This window comes from Mesoplodon mirus, assembly GCF_964341445.2.
Source record: "Mesoplodon mirus genome assembly, chromosome: 3".
Lineage (NCBI taxonomy): Eukaryota > Metazoa > Chordata > Mammalia > Artiodactyla > Ziphiidae > Mesoplodon > Mesoplodon mirus.
The window spans coordinates 32,913,306-32,938,473 of NC_138978.1; the positions used below are offsets into that span (position 1 = coordinate 32,913,306).

The following is a 25,168-nucleotide window of genomic DNA, read 5'->3' on the forward strand; positions in this document are numbered from 1 at the left end:
GTCCCCGAAGCTCTGGGGCCCGGAGATCCTCTTTAGCTGGAAACCCACCGGGGAGCAAGAAGCCAGAATGACGACAGTCGTGTTGGTAGAAATAATAGTAAGAGCAGCCAATCAGCTTGGCACTTGCTCTGTGCCAGACGCTGTCCTAAGTGCTTCACACACCACAACTCACTTACTCCTACAACAAACCTGGTATTATCTCCATTGTACAGGAGGACCTGCAGCACAGAGAGGTTCAGTAGCTTATCTAAGGCCACACAGCTTAAAAGTAGTTAAGCTTCAAAGACACTTACGTCTGGCTCCTAAGGGTCCTAGGGTTGTGGCCTCCGTCATTGAGAAACCCATGCTAACCTCTAGCTACTGCATTGGAGCCTGCCGAGGAAGGAGGCTCACAGGGCTGGAAATCAGGCTTTCGAGTTCCCAGAGAACAAGCCGATGATTGCCCAGGCCAGCCAGGCCTTGCTCAGGGCATCGGACAATCGGACTTCCTTCGCAGTTCTGAGGGGTAGGATGAGAAGGGACCCTCATGGTCCTCTTCTACCATAACATCTGATACTGGAGCCCCTTCTAAGGGTGAGGGGACTGGTGCCAAGGATATAACTGCTCCCTCATGATGACTACTAGCTGGTGTTTGCCAGGTGAGGCAACTGACACTCGGGAATGTCCAGGAATTTATCTAAAGCCGCACAGCTAGGAAGAGGCAGAGAAAAGCCCAAAGGCAGTGCATCAGACTCTAAAGCCGTATGCCTTTTAGTGTCATTCTAAAACACAGGAGGTGTCACTGGCCTCGTCCCAAGCAGTCATGGTGAACTGGGACCTCCGGAGAAGCTGCCCTGTCTGCTGAGTGGTGGGTTTCTTTGCTATTTACCCTCACTGTGTTGCCTTCCTTTGCATATGGGATTACATTCATTAATGGGATGACTTGATGGACGTCTCCCTAGGCGGTGAGCTCTGTCCGTGCAGGGGCCCGTCTGTTTTAGCCCCATTGGATCCCCAGTGCATGGCTCAGTGCTGGCCACCCAGCAGACCTGCACAAATAGGTAGTGAATCAATGAATGAACTCTCAAAGCAGCCTGCTTCATTCCTGGTCCATCGTGATGGCTACAAAGAGATGGTCTATATGGAGTCCTCCTAGAGGGCTTCCCCTAACTGCACTTGTTGTTGCCCTGGACAGGTCACTCCCTCTGACCCAGAGCAACCCTGCCTAGATCTTGTCCTCCTGAGCCTTCCTCACCTACCATTACTGGGACTTGACTCTGCCTAGCCTTGGGCTACAAGCTTCGCACATAGTTTTTCACACTGTCTTTTCAACAATGCTTTGCGGCAGGAACTCTTACTATACCCATTTTACAGTTGAGGAAACTGAGGATCAAAGAGCTAATCATCTCACCCAACGTCACGCAGCTTGTTGTGATGGAGCCAAGGTACAAGCCCAGGCCTGAGCATCCCCATCTGTAAAATGCGAACAATAAACTCTGCCATCCATAAGAACAACAGCGGTGGAGAGTCTGAAACTAAACTTTGGCACTGTGTATTTCCATGGTCATCCTCTCAGCAGCAGGACAGGTTCTGCTCTCTGGTTCCTTTGAATCAGCTCCATGGATGGGACTTCTTCATGGTTGCCATGGTGCCAGGAGAGCCGGGTCCCAGCAGGGACCCTGGCTGGGAAGTTGGCCGATGGGCCCAAGAAGAAGAGTTAGTGGGGAGGCTGATTATTATTTACTGAGCCTCCTCTGCCCTCAGGACTAAGCACTGTCCACATGGTGCCTCATTTCGTCTTCACAGCATCCCCAGGAGGCAACCAAGGCTCAGCAAGTTTCCCTAGGTTGCCTGAGGTCACACAGCTGGAGGCAAAGACCCTCATCTGTTGTAATTTAAAGCCCAGTCTCTGTCCTGCTGACAATGCCGACCACCCACTGAACACGTACTATATGCCAAAGACTCAGCCCCTTAGTCATCCTCTTAGATTGGTCCCTATTGAGCCCATTTTCACCAGAGGAAACAGGCTCAGAGAGGTGAGGCAACTGGCCCAAGTTCACGTGGATTGGAAATCAATGCTGTCTGACTCCCAAACTTGGGCCCTTGACTGCTCTGTGGCCCCCAGGAGATGGCCCTGGTGCCGTCCTGGTGAGTGGGGGGGGCACTCACCTCCTTGATGAAGTTCATGAAGCGACCGCCAAAGCGCCACGCCTTGTGCCGATGGCACTGCAGGGAGTTCACGGTCATCTGGGGTGCCCGCTGGTAGCACACGGACACGATGTGGACGGCGTCGTACAGTAAGGCCGCGTCAGTCTGGAAGGGAGGTCCGGGGTTGCCTGAGAGTAGCTCGGGCCCGAGAGTCCTCAGCCCACCCTGCCCTGTCTCCCTTCCCCTCCCCCACCAGAGGCAAGGGGGTCCCGGTGAGGGAAAGGCCCTGAGACCCTGGAGGTGACCGTGTCCCTGCTCCGAGTGAGAAGCCAAGCTCGGATAGTCTCTGCAGCTCTGCAGACACCGGACTCCCTCCCTCTGCAGCTCATACCTCCTCTGCCAGGCCCTGCCACGCCGTGCCGCTGTCCCTGCTATTGCCTGCCCCTATGCACACCTTCAGCTTTCCAGCCTCCCCAGCCTCCCGCCAGCCACAACTGAATGTCCCCCGTGCCCAGCACCCACTAGTCCTTATTCCTACTCTATGTAACCATCTGTTTCCGTGCCTGCAGTCCCACACTTGGGGTGGGACTCTGTCTGATGCCTCTGTGTGCCTGGCCCCTGGCTTAAGGTCTGGCAGATACAGGGCAGGTCTTAAGAAGGAAAGTGGTGGGAGGGAAAAAAGAAATAGGGAAGAAGGAGAGAAGGAAGGGAGGAGGAGAGGGAGGGAGGGAGGGAGGAAGGGATGGAGGAAGGAAGGAAGGAAGGAAGGAAGGAAGGGAGGAAGGAAGGAAGGAAGGAAGGAAGGAAAAGGAATGGAAAGAGGGAGGGAGGAACGGAGGGACGGAGGAAGGAATGGTGGGAAGGAGGGAGGGAGGGGCGCCCCCAGGTCTGGCCCTCCCGGGGCTGCCGTACCATCATCACTCCATCCAACAGGCCGGACTCTGCCCGGGGAGCCGCCTGCAGCCGCTCCATGGACCACTTCTCCACGATGGCCGAGACATGGGGGTTGTCCACGTTGAGGATCCGGAATCCCGTCAGGTTCACCCCTGAGTAGCGGTAGGGCTCCAGGTCTAACGCATAAAGATCCTTGACAGAGAGAGTTTCAGTAAACAAAGGTGTGGCCTGGCTGTGAGTTCCAGCCTCACCTCCCACACTCCCTACTGGGGCCCCAGAGCAGCTGCAGCTCCCTGCAGAGCCCTGTGGAGGTGAGGCTCAGTGGTGAGGATGGAGCACCCATGGGAGCACTACACTTGGAGTCCACTTGAGCGTGGAGGAGTCCAGCCAGCCTGCCTGGTGGCTGACCCCACTTACTCTGCTGGACCTCAGACACACTGCTCAGCCTGTTTCTTCATCTACAAAATGGGGATCATGCCTCCTCTTTAGGCCCCAGTGAAGCAGTAGACATCAAATGCCCAGCCTGGAACAGCAAAGGAGCTTGATAATGGTCATGACCGTCATCCTCTGATGGGGGAGGTCCGCTTTGGGAAGACAAAGGGCATTGGGTCTGGGCATCTCCAAGTTACCCAGAGGGAGGCTGAAGGGAGGATTTTATCCGCCCAAAGAGGGTATTTTAAAACAGTCTCTTCTGAAAACAAACTTAGGGTTACCAAAGGGAAAGGTGAGGGAGGGATAAATTAGGAGTTTGGGATTAACAGATACACACTACTATATATAAAACAGATAAACAACAAGGACCTACTGTCTAGCACAGGGAACTATATTCAACATCTTGTAATAACCTACAATGGAAAAGAACCTGAAAAAGAATAGATATATAGATATACATGCATAACTGAATCACTTTGCTGTACACCTTACACAACACTGTAAACCAACTACACTTCGATAAAAGAATTAAATTAAAATAGTCTCTTCTGCCTGAGACTGAAGGAGTATAGCTGTCCTCTCCTCTACCCTTGCCCCACATCATCAGCCAGGCCCCCTCACCCCCTGCCTCCTAGGAGCACTCAGCCTGTCTGTCTGTGGGCCAGGTCATGTACAGTCTGGTGCAATGGCCTACAAGCCAGGAAGACAGGCCTTAATGCATGGGGGCAGCCCAGCTTCAGACCCTCCTGCCAGCTTTAGTTCTGGGGCATGGTGAGCTGGTGAGGGCAGGGGGCAAAGGGAAAGAGGGGGCTTGGCTGCAGAGGGAGGGGCCAGGTGCTAGGCTGAGAAGAGCTGGCACGAGGTGGGGGCTGGTGTGAGGAGCTGAGCAGAGCTCTGTCCTCTTAAGAAAAACTACCCAAACTTGGAGATAAGGCAGACGGAGAGCAGTGCGTCCTTTCAATGTCACATAGAAGCATCGCTTACCAGGCCCTCCGGGGTTGTGCAGTTCTCCGGGAGAATGCACCCGGGTTTGACTTCACTGTCGGCTACCGGTTCAAGGCCCAGATTCTGAGCTAATACGTAGATTTTTGCCCATAGAAAAGATAATCCCCGAGGTGGTGGTTTTATTGCCCTGTAGAATACTAATCCATTTTTGTGTCTAACTTAGCCATCTTATTTTATGTTCCCCCTACACCAAATACCTATAAATACTCAATCCTTCAAATGCTCTTTGAGCCAGCGTTGTCATCCTGCTGGTTCCTTTGTTCACGACTTGAATACATCTTTCACACGTGTTCATTCTATATTTGCATAAGAGTCGTGTTACTTTTTTTTTTTTTTTGATGAACATAGGTCTTTATTACTATTGCTGGGTCGTATGGTAATTGTATGTTTAAAATTTTTTTTAACATCTTTATTGGAGTATAATTGCTTTACAATGGTGTGTTAGTTTCTGCTTTATAACAAAGTGAATCAGTTATACATATACATATGTTCCCATATCTCTTCCCTCTTGCGTCTCCCTCCCTCCCACCCTCCCTATCCCACCCCTCTAGGTGGTCACAAAGCACTGAGCTGATGATCTCCCTGTGCTATGCAGCTGCTTCCCACTCGCTATCTATTTAACATTTCATAGTGTATACATGTCCATGCCACTCTCGCACTTTGTCCCAGCTTACTCTTCCCCCTCCCCGTGTCCTCAAGTCCGTGCTCTAGTAGGTCTGTGTCTTTATTCCCGTCTTGCCCCTAGGTTCTTCATGACCATTTTTTTTCTTAGATTCCATATATATGTGTTAGCATACGGTATTTGTTTTTCTCTTTCTGACTTACTTCACTCTGTATGACAGACTCTAGGTCCATCCACCTCATTACAAATATCTCAATTTCGTTTCTTTTTATGGCTGAGTAATATTCCATTGTATATATGTGCCACATCTTCTTTATCCGTGCATCTGTTGATGGACACTTAGGTTACTTTTTGAAACATGTTATGTCAACAATCTAGACGGGCCTCGTCCCACTAGTGAAGAAAGTGAGTCTTCAGGTCTGAGCTCCTCCTCATCCATTGTCTATTCTTTTGCGCACTCTCCTCTCATCCAGCTGCCTTCCATTCTGCCCCCCCCACCGCCCATCCTCTTTCCCGGGTCCCTCAACTCAGTCACTCTCTCCCATGCTGGGACAGAGTGGCCGGGGACAGTGTACTTGTCTCTCCATGGCTGCAGCCGTCAGGAGTAACATCTGGCCCCATCACAGTCCCAGCTTCAGTTAAATCAATGATGGCTCACGGAAAGATAATGAGGGATAAAACCTGGAGCCCACAGAGCAGCTCTTTTACACCGTGCTGGCTTCCTCTGGTCTCTGAGATGTTCCTAATTCGTGCTGATCTCCTGCTGTTCCTCCTGTATCTCCAGCTGGCCTCCGTCTGGAATACACTGTGTTGGTTTCCTCTTTAAGGGTTTAGGGATTAGGGGAGAGGCTGGGAGCAGATTTGAGCCCAAGCAAGAAAGTCCAGTCTCAGCCTTGCCCAAACAAATAAGGCCCTGATTCAAAGCCAGGATTTGGGATGGGGGAGGGGCTGGGCGGGAGTAGATGGAGGAGTCTCCATGGAATTGACCAGAGGGTGTCTCTGCGGCTCCAATCTCATTGGGGAGTGGAGGGTGGGCAGTGTGCTCAGCCCCACGAATGGAGTGTATCATCTCATCTTCACAATCCCCTATAAAGTAGGTATTTAATAGTATTCCCTTTTTAGAGAGGAGGAAACAGGGCCAGAGGGGTGAGGTGACTTGCCTAAGGTCATAGAGCTCATGAAGGCAGCGCAGAAACCGTACCCAGGTCCATCTCAGTGGTATGTTGGAGCTGGGTTGAAATGGCTTGTAAGAGCTAAACGTCAGCCTTCCTCTTGACTCTGCACTCAGTGACATTCATTGGTAGCTTGATATTGGCCTTGGTGGGAGTATTGACACCATGAAAACTGGCAAGCACTACATATCTGGGTTTCCCCCTTTTTGGACAGCTGGTTGTACACATTTACTAGTACACCGTGTCTGTCCTATTTAAAAATCCCCGTGCTTTATGTCCCCAGTGGTTGTCAAGCACAAGATATGCACCAGAGTTGTTTTTGGAGCATTTTTTGGAAAGTATGGGTCATAGAGAATGTGGGGTGGGGCCTCAATCTGTGTTTTGAGGAGCCGCTAATCTAAGCTATTACTCCTAACTGGGAAACACACAGAGAGCGTCTGGGCTTAGACGGGGAGACCTGTTGAATCAGAGGGAGAGGGGGGAAACACATTGGAAGGAGGTCTCTCTTCCCACAGTTCCTCCCTGAGAACAGCTCACTAGGCAGCCCAGGTGATGGTTATGAGCACAGACCATAAGACCAGGCCATCTAATCTCCTTTCCTCAGTTGCCTCATCTGCAAAATGGGGATGATAATAGTGCCTGCCATATAGGGTTGTCATGAGGAAGAGACGGGTTAATAGATGTACTTAGAATGTGTCTGGTGCACGGTAGACACCACGGAAGTGCTGACAAACATTCATATTCTGCCTTCTCTGGCAGCAGGTTGTGACAGCTATTGGACTCAGCCCCCAGGGACATGACTGGGTTATTGGAAGAGAGGAGAAGACATGAGTTGCATCCTCCTGACTTACCTCTCTTGACAATACAAAAACAATCGCAAGGAGCTAACATCTACTGAGTACCTATAAACCTCAGAACAGTTTCTGTGTGCCTTAGGTGTATTAACTCGCTTAATTCACATTTTCACCTTACAAGAAGGGTGTTATTATCACCCATTTTAGAGGAAGGAACTGAGTCACAGAGAGGTTAGGTCTTTTGCTCAAGGTTACACAGCTGGGGAGCAATGGCGTCAAACCCAGGCCACCAGCTCCCGAGCCCTCCCTCTGTCCTGTGACCAGCCCTTGGTTCCCACCCCTGGATATCTCAGTCACCCACCACGCAGCATTCAGAGGGGTCTTTCTGAAGAATAAACTCAACCTTGTCACTCCCCTGCTTGGCATATTTCAATGGCTCCTTCTTGCCTTTTTAGAATGAAGCACAAGTTCCTTAGTACAGTTTGCAAGGCTCTCCACCCCTCTGGCCTCACTTTTCTTCCCACCCCCCTCTCATATTTGCCCCAGGAACACCAAACTTCTTTTGTCCCCCTTCCCCATTCCTCGCTGGCCCCTGCCCCCATCATTCAGCTTCTCTAAGCCAGTGTCTTTGTGTGTGCTCTATCCCCGGGCTGCAATGCCTGTCTTCTCAATCCTCCTTGGGTGGGCTCACTCTGAGATTCAGCTTGTCACCTCTTTTGGGAAGCCTCCCCTGACTACTAGTCTACACTCACACACAATAGGGTGGGTCAAGGGCGCTTCTGCTCTTATCTTGGGACCTCTTTGCTTTCACCCCACTGATAACAACTGTCCATGTCTGCATCTGTCTCCCCCAGGAGCCCCTGGGCTCCCATCACCCAAAGTGGAAAGAAGGGTCAGCCAGCTGGGTAGCTCCCTAGGGCACCTAAACAGCACTGGGAAGAGCCTGGAATGGAGAGGCTAGTGTTTTACAACCTCCTCTCAGGGGGAGATTTCTATGGGGCTACAAGTTAGGAGTGGTTTGGCAAATTGCCTGAAGTGGAGGATGAGCCCCTCAAGGGTACTGCTTTAGAGACAAGAGAGCTTCCCTAAACTGCCTTTGAAGGAGGTGGATCTGGGGAGATGGAGGGATTATGCTTTGTAGGGTATGCAAGTTTGGGGCCAGAGCTGAACTGCTGGGGCCACTGAAGAGAAGCTGAGCTCTGCCTCCAGGGGGCGCCCTCCTCCCTCTACCTCTGCACGGGGCTCAGCCTCTTCTCCAATTCAGTGTTGACCTGATACCTAAGGCCTGAAAGATGCCCAACATGAGCCTGCCTAGAGCCTCCGTGACTCAGCTCGCTTCCCTGAGGACTAAACACCAGGGCAGCATCTCTGGCTTCGGTGGGGGCTCGGGTGCTGGCGACATCAGCCCTTCCGGTTTCCAGATGCAGCACTGAGTTGGCTGACACTCACACAGTGGCTGTGGCCAATCGCAGCCTGGGAGGGGGCACGATGGGGTGTCACTGCTGGAGTCACCTTCATCCCTGTTACCCTGAGCCTGTACTTAGCTGCAAAGTGCTGTAGGGCTTGTGGCACTGAGTACTACCATGCCTGTGACATGAGGGCAGTGATAATGCGGAGCTGGAAAAGAGGCCTCTTTGTCCAGCTCCAATTTTTTGTCCAAACTGCCCTGGGCTGAGACCCCATGTGCTGTACACAGTGAACTGTGCACAACCTTGCCGCTTGGCAAAAAGTTGCTGTTCGCCATGCCAAATGTTGACACATTGAATTCAGTATCAACGAGGGACCTTTTAGAAACATTCAGCATAACATAATAGACTAATTCATTAGCACCCCATGGGTCTGACTGGGTAGAAGCTGAAGCTCGGAAAACATCGCCTTAAGGAATGACAGATGAAAATATCTTTCCCATGATATAACTGCTATTGCCGGGAAGCGGCATTAATTGTGATTGCTTATCTATTAATTTATTATAATTCTTTTTTCACCTCCAGGCTTTTACCTACACATGACATGTACCAGGGGCTCAGCTGGGGCTGATTAACACGGGGTTATCTGGGAATGGCTCAAAGCTGGCTGGAACAGATAATGGCAGCTGGGGTAATTAAAATGTCTTCTGCATGGGAGAAGCAAGTTTGGAGAATTTTTTAGACACAAAGAATTGGTGACGTGGGTTTCCTAAAGGGAAGGCGATAAATGCCAAATGCCACTGCCCTCCCACATACAGCCACGATGGACCAATGGGCACAAACATGCACAATCATGAGGTAGACTCTCAAGCCAATGGGGCTGGAAGGAGGAACCTGGAGCTGGAGCCGGAAGCAGGACATGGGGACCCAGGCGACATAGCTGATGCCCTGGCATATGGGGAGCTGCTGGGAGATACCCTGGTACCCGCTGCAGCCCAACCCCCCAACACACACACATATTCCACTGCAGAACTATTTGTATTGCAGGGACTGTGCCTCTCTGGAAGGATCGGCTCTTCCTGACCCTCAGAGAGGCATGGGGAGGAAGGGCAGTGGGCTGGAACAGAAGTCAGGAGCCAAGGCTTTTATCACTGATCTGCTGGGAGACTCTAGGCAGTTCACTCAACCTCTCTGGTCCCAGGTTTCCCCATCAATTAATGGGGAGCACAAACTGCCCTGTGAAGAGGAAAATCAGCGATGTGGAGAAAGGGCTTTGGAACCTGTGAAGTGTGGGTGCCGCTGAGATTTGTGGAGGCTTTGTTCCCCGCATTAGTGTCAATCACGTGATGTCTGGACCATCACAGCCTGTGGAATCTGAGCCGGAGCCAGTCAGAGGAAGCCAGGCAACACTGCATGCGGCTCTCGGCACGAGCTTCAGCAGAGGGCTTTGGAGCTGGATAGGTCCCGGCTGGTCAAAATCCTTGTTCTGCTCCTTTTTTACTGAGTGACCTCTTTGAGCCTCAGTTTCTACTTTTCTGTAAAATTGGGAAAGTCATCCTCCCTTGGAGAGTTGTTCAGAATTTTGGATGAGATGGGGTATACTGAGCACATAAAATATATAAGCAGGAATTATTTAATTAATCAATTTAACTCTTACATAGTACTAAATAACATTTCCTTAGTGCTTTACTGATGTCAACATACTCGCTTAATGCTCAGCATAAGAGTCCTGTGAGATGGTACTGTTCTTGTGGCCATTTTAGAGATGGGGAATGAGATAGAGTGACACGAAGTAACTTGCCCAAGGAAGTGGAAGAATCTCGATTCTAACTCAGGCGGACTGGCACCAGAGTTGGTGGACGTCACTGTTGCTATGATGAGGATGTTAATTTCACTGATTACTTTCTACTTTGTATTATATTCATTCATTCATTCAGGCATTAATGAGCACCTACTGTATTCCAGGTGCTATTTGGGCACTGGAGATATAGAGGTAAACTGGGCACTGTCCTTGATCCTTATGTGCACAAAGGAAGCCTACCAGCTGGTGAGCTTTGTGTTGGATCCATCTCTAGACACCCCGTCTCACTCAAGTGCCTAGCTTGGTACCTGGGACCTTGAGAGCATATGTATATGCCTGCTGGATAAGTGAGTATATGAATGACTGAATTAAGGAAATGTAAAAGTAAGGAAAGCAGGGACTTCCCTGGTGGTTCAGTGGTTAAGACTCTGTGCTTCCATTGCAAGGGTTACAGGTTAGATCCCTGGTTGGCAACTGATACACCGCATGCTGCGCGGTGTGACCAAAAAAAAAAAAAAAACCCATAAAAAAGTAGGGAAAGCAGACACTCTCTTGGGCTAGGATACTGCCCCAGGGTGCAAGGATACTGCCCGGCCCCTCCTTCCGAGAAGTCCAACCCTGACCCCACACTGGCACTGGCATTAATGGGGAGAGCCACTGGCGTACTGGGGTGGTGCCTCCTCCAGAGTCTTGTCTAGAAGGTCAGGTCGGGCCTCAGGGCTGAGAGCTCCCTGAGGAGACACTCCCTCTGGCCTTGGAATGAGGGCACGAGCCAGGCAGAGATGCTTTTAATTGACTGTCCAGAGCTAAGACCGGAAGCAAAGCACAAAGAGGACTTAACCACAGGCCCTGTGTGGACACAGTGGATGAGGGGTCAGTACTCAGGGTGGGTGAATGAGATCTGTGGATTTTGTTCCTGCCGCTTCTGAAGGGTTCTCCCAGTGCCCTGGACCTTCTGCTTGGTGGCCATGACTTAGATTCTGTGAGCCCATTGTACTCTGACCCCTACTGCCAGACCTCGGCTGACCAGCCAAGGAGTGGTCACCTCCCAAGGGGGGTTGCTACAATCTGGCTGATGACTCAGCCCCTATCCTGGGGACATTTGAAAATGTGTGGATGGCATTTATTTATTTGTCACCAAGCCTGGAAATTAGTGAGCAGGGACAGGGATGCTAAACATTCTATAGTGGGCAAGACATTCCGGAAGGATTAAATGTCCAGCCTCAAATGCCTATATAGTGCCCTGTTGAGAAGCACTGGCTGGTGCTTGATCAGTCTGAAATTTGACCTGGGGAAGGTGGGTAACACTCAGAGAAAGAGGTGGTGAGAAGCAGCAGAGGCAGAATGGATGGTCAGTTGGGGTGTGATGATCCCAGGGCAGCTGTGATGAGCTGAAGTTTCCAGGGAACAGAGACGGCGAGGAAGGAGCTGAGGCCGAGAGCAGGGGGAGGGAGCAATGGGCAGAGAGAGAGAAACAGAAGAGCCTGGCTGAGTCTCAGGGCAGAGGGTTGGAACCATAATTCTCGTGATGTCCAGGGTTGCTCTGGATGCAGAACCACTCTCCACATCTGCTCTTGTGGCCTGGTGGTTCATTCTTGAGTCTCTAGTGACTTGAGGTTACCTGAGTGAGCTCTGCTCCTTGAAACCAAAAGAGGCCAAATGAAGGCTCTGAAGCCCAGAGGCACCACAAATTATTCCCATTTTAGAGGCAAGGAAACTGAGGCCCAGGGAAGCTAAGCAATCTGCCCACGTGCACAGTCCCTGGTGCTAAAGGGACTCTCAACTTTATCTATGCCTCCAAGGCCTGCTCTCCTGTCACTGAGCTGGAAAGTAATGTGGAGGGGAGATGGGCACGGTCTGCAGGGGGACCACAGCCGTCCCGGGAGGTCTGCCTGCTCCTCCCTTGTCTATTCCTACATGGACTCCAGGGCTTTGTTACAGCAGCTCAGAGCGGTGAGGACTCAGGGAGGTGAGCCAGCAGGATGCAAGTGTGGGAAGAATGTGCTGAGCTGGCACAGGGCTGGTGGGGACCTCTAAGGGCCCAGAGGTTGGACTCAGCACCCTAGGAGCCCAGGGCGGCCATGCCTGGAGACAGAGCCTCGGGCGCCTGGAATGTGCCCCCCACCCCACCTTCCCAGCCTTGCTCCTCTGCCCTGCTCCTAGCTCCATACGGAGGTGGAATATTGGGGAACTGATGACCTCATCCTCCAGCCTCCAATGACTTTCCCAGGGGAGAAGCTAGCTTGGGTGGATAGAAATCCAGAAGGGACCAGGGCAGAAGATACCTGGTCTCAGTCACCAGCTTCCAGCATCCCTTTCTCCCACCAAGGCTCCTGGCAGGTCTCCAGGTCTGGGTTCTGGATCAGAAGAGTGGGCAGGGTGGCCGCTGAGCTCTGCCATGGGCACAGGGTTGGGGGTGGAGAGAGGGTAACAAGCAGTTGTATGCTGGGAAATGCTTACTAACCAGCCCTCAGGGGATGGCGAGGAGGAACCTCTTATTTGTAGCATTTGCCAACTTCTATGGTCTGAATACACCCACCTTGGCCAATCTCAAGCTACCTGCATGATGTCACTGACTGAAAGTGGAGCCAGGAAGAGATGAACACAGCTGGCTCTGGCAATCAACCAGAGTGAGCCTTGAAGAGCTAACCTGCCTCCTGGCCCTTGCTTATGCTGTTCCTTCTATGTGGAATGCCCTTCCTCTCTCTCCTTGGTGAACTCCTACTGATCCTTCAAGGTCCAGTTCAAACATCTTCTTTCCTGTAACGACTGCCTGAAATTCCCCACCTTCCACCAGCTCTGTGGCACCCGGCGTCTCCTTCTGCTGTGCCCCGTGGCCATCTGATGTGATGGCTTGTGATGGCACAAGCCGGCCGAATGAGTTACACATAGAGATGCAGACTGGGTAGGATGGGAGCTCCTTGAGGGCAGGCCTCAGTGCCAGTGGTCTTGAGATGCTCAGCTGAACACAGGTGCTGGGTAAGGAACGTTAGCTGGGTGCTGGATGAACGAAGGAACACAGCTAGAGGCTTGCAAGACTGCAGGGGCAAGTCTGACACAGATTTCGGGAGCTTGTTTCAGCCACAGGATGTTTAGTGATGTTGTCACTTGCCCCAGATCTGGGCTGGGTAAAAGAGTCCACCTGGGGCCCCAGTGACATCCAGGGCATCTGGCTCCAAGGCAGGGTGGCTGGGGGTTGGTGCCCCTTTAGCACAGGGATCTCTTTATTCTGCTGATCTCAGACCACAACTAATTACCCTAATGGGTTTAAATGGCCCTACCTGTTCTCAAGGTTTGGACAGGACCCATCTGGAGCCCGCAGGTGGGCTGGCCCCAGCTGATAATGAGTGGGCAGACCTGAGCGTGGATGTCACAGGAATCCAAAGTGGCAGCTCCCGTTGTTGCGTGAGGCCTGAGGCCTGGGACCTGTGTGGGGGCGTGTGGGCTGGGGCCAAGGGTCATCGTCATAACAACAGCCCTTCACATGAGCAGGCACTGCTCTCAGCGCTTTAGTTCACGAACTCATTCAGTTCTCACAACAATCCTAGGAGGTAGGAGCCATGATCATGCCCATTTTGCAGAGGGAGAAACTGAGGGAGGTTAAATGATTTCTGCGAGATCTCACAGCCGGCAAGCACAGGGGCTTGTGTTCACACGGGCAGGTTCTAGAGTCCCTGTCTTTAGTCACAACAAGATGTCACTTCTCAAAGTGGGCAGGCCACAAAGACAAATTTGTGCCCTTGCCTGGGGCCACACCTACAGCCTTAGGAAGCAAGTCCAGCCTGAATCTCCCCTAGCTGATGCAACTGTCTCCCCCGGGACTGACCTTGTTCTGAGGGAGCCCCACCCCGACCTGTGCCAGAACTCGGAGGTACGTTACCAGGGTGGTGAAGATGAAGTGGTAGTACTCGGTCATCATGCCCATGGCCATGGCCTACGGAAAAGCAAAGTGTCAGCACCCTGCAGGGAACACCCGAGAAGCCCCTCCCGCTCTCCACCCTGGCAGGGGGAGATGGAGGGTGGGAAGGGAGGGGGGAGAGAGCGGTGAGGACCCGGGGCAGCACAGGCTGGCGGTGGGTTGGGAGACGCTGGCCGCTTGGAGTGGGACATCCTCTGAGACCACCTCCCGACAGGGAAAATGACTGGCTGGCAGACAGCAGTGGATTTCACACTGGAGTGTTCAGCAAAATCATGGGTGACACATTAAAATGCAGAATCTTAGGCCACACTCTCCAAAGATTCCAAATTCTGCAGGGCCAGGTTTGCCTTTTTAGTAAGCATCGCCAGGCCTGCCACACTTGGAGAAACGCTGCTGGAATCCGCCCAACATCGCCTCCTCAAGTGCCCTGACTCTCCTCAGCTCAACTCACTGTCCTGGCTCCAGAAAGATGTCTGTGGGAGCTCGGCTCCCACCAGCCCAGCCAGGCCCGACGAGGAGGGTCTGTCCTCAGTCTGAGCCTCCCTCGGAAGGGCTGACACATCCCTGCTTCTTGGGTCCTGGCTGGCCACACAGCTGGCCACATGGCTGCTGTGAATTATTATTCTACACCATCATGAAATCTATTGTATTTTATTAGAAGCCTATAATCTATAATACTAATGACCATAATGCATTTGCTACAGAGTTCTTCAGAATGCGGGCCCACAAAGTGCTCCAGGAGGAAATGTCACTGGGTCAAGTACACTTTGAACATGCTTCACATTCCCTCCGGGTCTTGGAGGTTCACAGCCCGCATTCGCAGGTGAAAGGCTCAAGAAGTCCTCAGGACGCAGACATGCTCACCTTGGTTCAGTTCAGTGTCAGGCTGAGCACAGAATCTTCATTTTCAATTCTAGGAGTTTTCATGTCAGCAAACTGGGGAGTGAATTCTGACTTTCTGGCTGGATGACCTCAGGCCCATTACTTTCCCCCGGAGCCTCAGTCTCCCCATCTGAAACCGAGCACGATAGCGCCCCCACTTCCCAGGGTGGCGATAAATGAGGAGCTGTGTGTGTACCCGGCACCGAGTAAGTCCTCAGTGAGCCCAAGATGGGATTGTCTTTATTACTCAGTGGCACATGCCTGGAAGAGGAGGGAGGCACTGGGCACCGTTGGCCGGGACATTGAGGATTAAGGGATTTCTGGGGAGCATGTACTTCCTCCACGCTGAGTGTAAAGATGTGCCGCATCCATGCTGACTGTGCCCTGGGCACTGGGATAAACTCTTTCCTCGGCTCATCTCACTGAATCCTCCAGAACCAGGGGAGGGAGGGATCATTCACTCCATCTACAGAGCAGGGGATGACTCCGGGGCCACTTGCTCCTGGGTATATAGCACCCATGGGCAGAAGCAGGATTCAAGCTCTCCAATGAGTTTTTAGCCCCTGTGTGAAGGGTCCTGGGGTGGGACTTCCTCGGGGGGAAGACAGAGGCTGCCGTTCAGCTTGGGCGCCCCTTGCAGGGTGTGCGGGGCAGGCCTTGAACACATTCCTGGCCAGCTCAGCACCTCTCCCCCTGCATCCCTGTGACCCTTCCCTGCCACCAGCATCTCCCGGGGTCATGGGTCAAGGCCCCACAGAATGCCTCCTCCAATCACCAGGTTCGCTTTCTGGGACCACATAATTGCCTTTTACACAAAGCACTGGTTCGAATCAGAGTAGTTTTGTTTTCGGCTGCAGTACCCTCGGAGCGGGGCTGTGAGCGATTTTGCTGTTTGATTCTTAGGGGGCTGGCAGAGCTCGCCCTGGTTCCCAGCAAGCCACCCTGGGCTGTGTCGGGAACGGAGGCGTGGCCAAGGACCGAGAGCCCTTCTCCTCCCCCGCCGTTGCCGCGGAGCTGAGCAGATGGTGCACAGAGCTTCGATACACCTCCAGTGATGGGAGAGTGACACCGAGTGCCACGGGCTGCAGGGAATCAGTGGCTGGAAGAGGAACTCTGGGGGCTGTTCCCGAGACCCCCAGGCCTCTCCGTGCTTCCCGCAGCGTTCTATTCCCTCTCGCAGCCCCCGCCTCCCGCCTGCCCCGAGGTGGTGTGGAAACTAGCATTTACTCAGCACCCTCCGTGCGCCAGGCTTGGCTGGGGCAGCTCATCCTTCGTCTCATCCCATCCTCACACCAACTCAGAGTGTCAAGACCGCTGTGTCCAATTTGCTGCTGGTGAAACTGAGGCTCACAGAGGCAAAGTGACCACCCAAGGTCATACAGCAGGAAAGAGGCAGACTAGAGGTCGAACTTGGATCTGTCTGACATCATGCCTGTGTTTGGGAAATGGGGGGGAGAGTGGGAGAAGTGGCAGGCACATCCCAACCATCCCTCCCGCTGGCCAGTGCTCACGCACCTGCTTGAGGATCTGGGCGGCCATGGTGTGGCTGCAGTCGAAGATAATGCGAAATTCCCGGCCTCGCTTCATCTCCTTGAGCAGCGGGCGCGAGTCATCAGAGTCAAGGGGGAGCTGGCGGATCTTCAGGCGGATGTTGTACCTTGATGGGGCCATGATGAGCTCCTGCAGTCGGATGAGCCCTGAGAGGTCCCGGGGCACAAAAGACACATGTGAGCCCACGTATACCTAGCTGCAGGTACCCACAGACTTGTGTGGCCACAGGTCTACAGACACACATGGACACTGACATGCGGCCCACGGAGAGAAGTTCATGGACTCAGCCACGCATGTGCAGACACAGGCACTAGCAGACTGCGGCACAGACACGTGCACCCAGCTGTGCACGCTGGCACATGCCCACAGGCATGTGTGCACATACAAACACATGCTTACATGCACAGACAGGACATACACTTGGGTTGATAAACACATGTGTACACAGGTAGGTAAAGGTGTGTACACACCTGTAGATTCAAAAGCAGGCACGGACAGCTAGCGAATCCCCACCGAGTCCACCCACCTGCACCTCTCTAACTCAGTCGGTGTAGAGACTTATGGAGCCTGAACCAGAGCCCCCCCACTCCTCCTCCCCCTGCCCCCTGCAACACTGTGAAGCATGGGACACAATCTTCCTAAACAGTCCCAGCAACCTGCTTCCAGCATGCGGCCCAAGTGGCGGCTCCAGGCTCAGCTGTACCAACAGTTGGACCAGGTAAGGCCAGGTGGTATTTGTGCCCGGCCTCCACCCCCAAGGGCAGGCTGCCCCCGTACACCTTAACCATTCTTCCGGGCTCAGTGCAGCCACCTCCTCCATGATGCCTACCTCTACTGCTCTGCCCAGACAAGATCTCCCCACCCCACTCCCATCCTGCCCCTCTCCCCCGAAACTCGGTGGCCTCGTCCTTCAGCACTGGCCTCTTCTGGCCTCATCTCACTCTCCTGGTCCTGTCACAGATTCCTCAGCATTAGGGACTGGGTCTCCATATGCCCTAGCACGGGGCCTGGCACTTCAGTTGTGCTCAACACAAATTTCCAGAATTGGATTGACTACTGTGTTTTTTTCTCCCCACACTGAAAAATCCTCCACCTTGGCATTTTGCAAAACCACTTAATCTGGGGACTTCCAGGGAAAACTGAATGTCACTTCTTGGAGACAAATGGCTCGCTTAGGTCTAATTAAGTTCATTTCCATCCTTAGTACAAGGTCCATTCTTGCTGACTCCTCTCTGCTTAGCCTGGAAGCAAGCTTGCTTGCTGTTCTCTCTTGTTCCTACCGACTGCAGGAAGAGTGGAGGAAGCACAGGCCCAGGGTCCCAAGCAGGCCATGCCCTCCTACCTGCTGGGCTCCCCACCCATACTCAGGGCTCGGTGTCTGCATCCTGGCTACATTGTCCACTCAGCCATGCTCCATTTCCCTGCTAACAGCACTCTGGTTTTCCTTTGGGGAACAACTCCTCCCCCATGCTTAGTCCATGTGACTCAAGAGTCCCCACTCCAGGGACACAGAATCTGTCCCCACTCCAGGGACACAGAATCTGGCCCCAGCCTGGTCAATCAGCACACACATTGCTCTAGGCAAAGGTATGGGCTTAGCGAGGGATGTGTGACACCAGCTGGCTCTATCAGATGACTCCCGGGAATTGTGCCAGAGCAACTGGTAAGAGACAACCCTCTTCCTATTTAACTCCAAATGGTGAGGAAGCAAGTCTGGGGTCACCACTTAGAACCTGAAAAAGATTCCCACAGGGCAGAAGTCAGGAAACACAGAAAGAAAATAAGCCTTAAAGATACTCATTTGCGCCTCTCAAGCTAAAATTACTCCTGAACTTTCCAGTAAATGAAACCAACAAAATCCTCCCCCAACCCTCGCCTTTTTTTTTTTTTTTTTTTTTTTTTTTGCTTAAGCTAGTTTGCGATGGACTAAAGTTCGCAATCAGCTGTCGCAGTGCCCCCTGTCCGGACAGAGTCCCCCCACACAGACAACCCACTTCCTGAGCCTTCCAACAAAAAGTCTGGACTTCCAAAGCCATTTCTGGTACACACACCTGGGTCTGTCCAGCCTCTCATTCCCACTCCTGAGGGCTGGACATCTGGAAAGCAAACCGACTGGTATCCATCACTCCACTCTGCTGGGGAGGACAGAGATATTTCTCTGGGACCTAAGCCTCCCAAAGAGCTCCCAAACAAGCTTCGCCATGGCTGTGGGCATCAGGAACCCCCAGCCCCCTGGAAGGTCTCAGATCCAGGTGTGCGGGCTGGGAGAGGGCTCTGGAGCCCTGGAGTGGTCTGGACCAAACAGGGGCCCCAGGGCTTTCTAATACCAGACTTGATGGGGGCAGGAAGGGGATATCAGGTGACCTTACAGAGGAAGGAGGGGTCACAAGCTCCCCCCAAACACACACACACACCCATCCTTACCCTCCCTCCTCAACTAATCCCAGGAGTTCTCACTTTGGCTGCATGCTGCTGCCCGCTCACACCTGTTACCTTGCGAGGCCCTGAGTGCACGCTTTGCTCCTACTCTCTCAGTTTTCAGACCCAGGCACAGCATCAGTAGGCACACGGGCTTTGGGGACCCAGGACATGAGGACAGGGACAGTCTGGATGCTAGAGCAGAGGCCACCAGAGCTTTCTTGTCAGCCAAGTTCATTGCCCTGTGTAATACACAGTGACCCACATTCTCCAGCAGCAAATGTCAGACCTCCTTCCCATCAGTGTATTCCCAAAGGAGACCAGAGGCTCGTCTTGGCCCACCCCAGCAGAGGACTAGGCTCTTTGTTTGCCTGAGATGAGCTCTCCTTCCTGGCTGCTTCTCTAATCAATCTCTCTCAAAATATCTGCAGTGAATCATGGTTGTGGAAGTCATGCTTTTCACTTACAAAGCACTTCTGCATTCATTACCCTATTTAAACATCTCCCTGTCCTAGAAGGCATACAGAGTAGGGGCTTTTGTTCCAATGTTACAAATAAAGAAACTGAGGCCCAAAGAGGTTAAGTGAGCCTCCCAAGATTTTGCAGCATGCCACCAATGGGATCAAAATTCAAGACCAATTCTTTTTGGCTCTTAAGCTGGGCCCTTTTTCGTTACTCCAGCATTTTCTGAGCCCCTCCCTTTCACGGTTGATATAAATCTGTCTTTGTGCACGGGTTAGGTTAGGAAGGTGGCTATGTGGCAAAGCTCATAGGGCAAACACTGCTGGTCCCTGAAATAATCACTCTTGGTATTCTATAACTGATGAATTGGCATCCTGAAATCATGGGCCAAACTAATGACCAAAGTTGTTTGTATCCCTATTATCACTGGGTTTTCCTGGGCACACAAAAATCGTATTACAAACTCTCCAACCACAAGCCCTACAATGTGTGTTTTGCTTCCTGCCCCATATGGGATGTTTGCACCTAACAAATTCCACCTATAGTAATAACTAAATAATAAAGGCTCTTGCCCATGATTTCCCCTTGCTCCTACCTCCTGACCAACCCTCCATGTGGCCCTGGGTGCCATGGTGTGCCCCCTTCTTCTTCTAGGGAACTGTAAGTAACAACTCTTCTTTCTATGCCATTGGCCTCTTCATATAATCACTTGGTCGTATCTACCCTTTGGATCCCAGGTACAGTACATTTTAAAACAGTTCTCCCTGCAGTGGATTGCAGTGATGACCCCAATTCTTCACCCCTCTCTACATCTCCATCCTTCGCCATGTAATTTTGCAGTGCCCTCCAGCTGCGGGGGCAGGAGACTTGCTCTACCCACGACGTTGGGCTCAACCATGTCAACTGTTTTGGCCAATGGTGTATTAGCAGGCATGACATAAGCAAACACTTGAAATGGAATTGCACACTGGGTTTGTTCTTTTCACCTCTGCCATCATCATGACAACATGCCTGGGCTAGCCTGCTGGAGGATTGAGAGCCCAGCTACCCCACCATCTCAGCCAAGGCCAGTCTAGATCAGCCAGCAGTCAGCCGACCCCCAAGCAGGTGAGTGATCCAGCTGAGACGAGAACAACTGCCTGGCCAATCTCAGTCAGTCACTGACCCCACAGGCTTGTGAGCTAAATAAATCCTTATTATTTTAAGTCGCTAAGTTTTGGGGTGATTTGTTACACAGAATTATTATAGAGATAAATAACTAATGTACCCTTTTCAAGCATACTAAGAGAACTATGATTTTGTTTGGGTGGCAACGTGCCAGCCCCAAGACGTGACTCGGGATGGGTGAAAGCCAATCAGTGGCAGTCCCATTCCTATCTGAATGTGTTTAGGGTGGTAGGCGCAGACTCAATGAGCTGTATAGTGTGGTCTGTTGGAAGGTTACGAGACAGATTTTCCTCTCTGATAAGAGGCACGAATCACATTAAGAACAATCCCTTTGGCTTCTACCTCTTTCCTTACCACTTCCTGGGGTATCATCATGTGAGGATATGATGCTTGGAGCTGCAGCAACTTTATTGTGACTATGAGGGGGAAAGTCAAGAGAACTGCAGTGATACTGACCCAGCACCCTGACTCTGCTGAACTGCTAAACCAGCCCTGGAAAGGCCCATCTCCAGACTTCTTGTCAGTGAGATAACTAAGTGGCTACTGCTCCAGTCAATTTGAGTCGGGTTGTCTGTTACTCACAGACAAAACATCCTAATGGAAACAACCCCCAAAGCAAACATAGTCCAAGTCTGCTATAAAGTGCTTCCCATTCCATGGGTTTGATGACCCACAAGCTGTCCTGTCCCCTTGAAATATCCTGATTCTGGAAGCATACTTCTTACTACTCACTATTCTTCATCAAAGTTATACTATTGTTTGACTGAATCCAACCCTGAATCCAACTGAATCCCTAGTACTAAGTTCTTCTTGACCAAACCAGCTCCATCACTGACTCCTCTGAGTTTTAAAATATTTGTTGAATTGAATTGAATTGAATATCAGGTTGAATCAAACTATAATGAAGTACTACAGGAAAGAGTGTGTTGGGCACTGGAAAGGGGAAGAAATGAAGATGTTATTCCATCTTCTTTTGAGAAGTTAATAGGGGAGTGAGTGCCCACCCAGAGGTCACTGGTCATCAGAGCTAAGAATCAAGTGATGTGTAGACACAGTCAGAGCTAGACATCCTTGGGGAGAGGAGGCTCCAGGCCTCAGCATCCGCCCTGACCAGTCTCACTGGCATCCACCTTCATGCCACAGCATCTTTTCCTCTGCAAAGCCTCTCCCGCTACCCCCATCCAGCCTGGAGGCACCAGTAGCACTGGGCCGTGGTTTATGCCAGCGTCTGTTCTGACTACTCTGTGCCCGTGACCCTCCTACACATTTTCAATATTACCAGCTCACATCCAATCCTTTTCTTGCATTCTGGCCCCCAGTTCTCTTCCAAGCAGCCCCTTTGTTCCTGCCCGGACCAACAGGACCACCTCTGCCTCAGTCTTCCTGCTCCAGGTTCTCCCTCCAACCCTCTGTACACTGCTGTCAGTACCACCTTCTAAAACTCTGCTTTTATTATTCTGTTTCTTTGCTCAACAACACTCAGTGGTCCCTGGCTGCTTACAAGGTAAAGTCTGAACTCTGAAGCTAGACAGCAGAGACCTTGCCCACAGCCTTATACGTGCTGTTTATCTGACCTTTTCCTCCTACCCTCCATACTGGGATCCTTTTCCCTGCCAGGCTGTCTTCTTGATGAGACCGCCACACACAGTCCCACCTCCTCATCTTGCTCGCACTGTTCCCCCTCCTGTAATGCCTTCGTGACTCCTCTCCTTGTCCATCCATCCTCAGGCCAGGCTCATGTCTCTCCTCCTCTGGTAAGTCAGCCCAGACTAGCCAAGGCCACGGAGCTTCCTCTCCCCAGGTCCCTCTAGCTCTGACTGTATGCACATGTCACTTGTTTCTTAGCTCTGATGGCCTAGAAAGACCAGTGAGCTCTGGGTGTGCACTCACCCCACTTCAATATGACTAACTTCTCTAAAGAAGATGGAATAGCCACATCTTTATTTCTTCTTCCTTATCAGTGCCCAACACATCCTTTCCTGTCATATATATATATATTTTTTTTGCAGTATGCGGGCCTCTCACTGTTATGGCCTCTCCTGTTGCAGAGCACAGGTTCCGGACGCGCAGGCTCAGCGGCCATGGCTCACGGGCCCAACCGCTCCGCGACGTGTGGGATCTTCCCGGACCGGGGCACGAACACATGTCCCCTGCATCAGCAGGGGGACTCTCAACCACTGCGCCACCAGGGAAGCCCCTTGCCATATTTAATTATAGTTTATTTCCATTTTATTTTCAGTTCAATTCAATTCAATTCAACTAAACATTTAAATGTCTACATTGTACCAGGTGCTGTGCTAAACCCCAGAGGTACCAAACACCCATGGTCTGGAGCCAGAAACAGACTCAAAGATAGACAATCATTCACAGTGGTATGTTAAGACAGGCAGAACTACAGGGTTGCAGCAACACTGCCATGACTTGGAGCTGGGCAGGAGTGGCTCTCAGTAACGGGGCACTGAGCAGGGCTCGGGGTCTCTGCCGTCCAGTATCTACTGTCTGGTGCTTTGGGTATAGCAGGAACTCAAGACATGCTTGTTGAATCCTGAGTTAACTAAATCTCTGATAGTCTTTTCTGAGGGATTCTCTCCCCACTATCCCAACTCCCCATTAGGAGGTAATCAAGAGCTGACATTGAATCACAGGCAGCTGAGAGCTGGAGGGCTCTCTCTAAGCTGGCTGCTGTAGCTCTTGACTTGTCATGTGGGAAGAGCAGGGCCAGATGGGTTAAGTGACTTGCCAAGGTCACTCTCTTAAGAGGCAGGGCTAAGAACTATCTTGGGACTTGAGTCTTTGGAAAGAAAGAGGAGGAGAGGAAACAGCTCCGTGCTGCCCAGCTAGTAAGCGCAGAGCCTGCGTGCACCACGTACTGTTTGGTTTGAGTCCAGAGTCTGCGCTCATAGCCAGCACGGAGTTGAATGCGTTTGCTGCAGAGGAGAATGTGTGAATGCAGGGTGCAGGTAGGTGTGGGCGTGGCCGTGCAGGCGTGAGTACAGATTGGAGCATGCTGCTGGGGTGGAGGCGGGAGTGTAGGGCAGGTGTGAAGTGGGCTGGGCTGGCCTGGGTGAGTGTGGCTGGTGCGTACCGGGCTGCATGTGAGTGCAGGGCGAGCATCAGTGTGACTAGATGAGGCTTGGGTGTAAGTGTGGACTTTTTCCCCAGGGGCAGCTGAGTTGAGTGAGCAGCAAAGAACCCGATCCTGGGGCTCTGCCACCCTCATCTCCTGCCCTTGGCCCAGCCAGGCCTGGCTACCCACCTGTGCTGTCGTCATAGACCACGGTGGCCGACCGCCACTTGAGGTACTGGACCAGGTCGAGGATGGCATGGCTGAGAGAGGCGTAGTCCGGGTACAGGTTCACATAGAAGGTGTCTTTGTTATCCAGTGGGTGGTGCTTCCAGCGCAGCTGGATGTGGGGCACCTCCAGAGCGTTGCAGATGGACTGGACGGCATTGGTGCAGGAGCCCTGGGATGGCCCAAAGATCGCCACCACCCCCAGTGCCAGCTGGTCACAGGCTGCAACAGAAAGAGGGAGGGAAGGATGGTACAGGGGTCAGTGCTGTTTCATCAGGCATCTGGGCAATGGGGGCATGGGGAGCAGTGATCTTGAAAACCCCTCTGAGGTGGGCGACTGATGAGCTCTCTGAATCTCAGTTTCCTCATCTGGAAACTGGGGTTGTAATAGCCCCCACCTTAGAGAATCATAGAGAAGTTTAATGAGTATACACTGTTGGTGGGAATATAAGTTGGTGCAGCCACTATGGAGAACAGTATGGAAGTTCCTTAAAACGCTAAAAATAGACCTAACATATAATCCATCAATCCCACTCCTGGGCATATATCCAGAGAACACTCTAATTCGAAGATACGTACACCCTATGTTCATTACAGCACTATTTACAATAGTCAAAACATGGACACAACCTGAATGTCCATCGACAGATGAATGGATAAAGATGTGGCACACACACACACACACACACACACACACACACACACACTGGAATATTACTCAGCCATAAAAAATGAAATAATGCCATTTGCAGCAACATGGATGGACCTAGAGATTATCATACTAAGTGAAGTAAGCTAGACAAAGAAAGATGAATATCATATGATATTGCTTATATGTGAAATCTAAAAAAATGATACAAACAAACTTATTTACAAAACAGAAATAGACCCACAGACATAGAAAACAAACTTATGGTTGCCAAAGGGGAAAGAGTGGGAGGGATAAATTAGGAGTTTGGGATTAACAGATATACTCTATTATATATCAAATAGATAACCAACAAGGACCTACTGCATAGCACAGGGAACTATACTCAATAGTTTATATGTATGTGTATATATATGTGTGTGAGTGTGTCTATAACAGAATCACTTTGCTGTACACCTGAATCTAACACAACTATACTTCAATTCAAAAAAAAAAAAGACACAGCATAGTACTCGTGAAACAGAAATGACGATTACTTTTGTGTTACCATCTCTGTGATTAGCATCACCAGCTCT

General features: G+C 51.5%; 1 protein-coding gene across 2 annotated transcripts in view; it reads right to left on the minus strand.

Annotated features, from left to right (window-relative positions):
- Positions 1-25,168, minus strand: part of GRIK3 (glutamate ionotropic receptor kainate type subunit 3) — a gene marked incomplete at both ends in the record, with an annotated part of 233,971 nt that overhangs the window by 52,811 nt on the left and 155,992 nt on the right. For both annotated transcript variants that reach the window (XM_082614766.1, XM_082614765.1), the window contains 5 exons: positions 2,149-2,292; positions 3,040-3,213; positions 14,134-14,187; positions 16,570-16,751; positions 23,909-24,166. In XM_082614766.1, the coding sequence (XP_082470892.1) occupies positions 2,149-2,292; positions 3,040-3,213; positions 14,134-14,187; positions 16,570-16,751; positions 23,909-24,166 (812 nt within the window). The remainder of the gene's footprint in view (positions 1-2,148; positions 2,293-3,039; positions 3,214-14,133; positions 14,188-16,569; positions 16,752-23,908; positions 24,167-25,168) is intronic.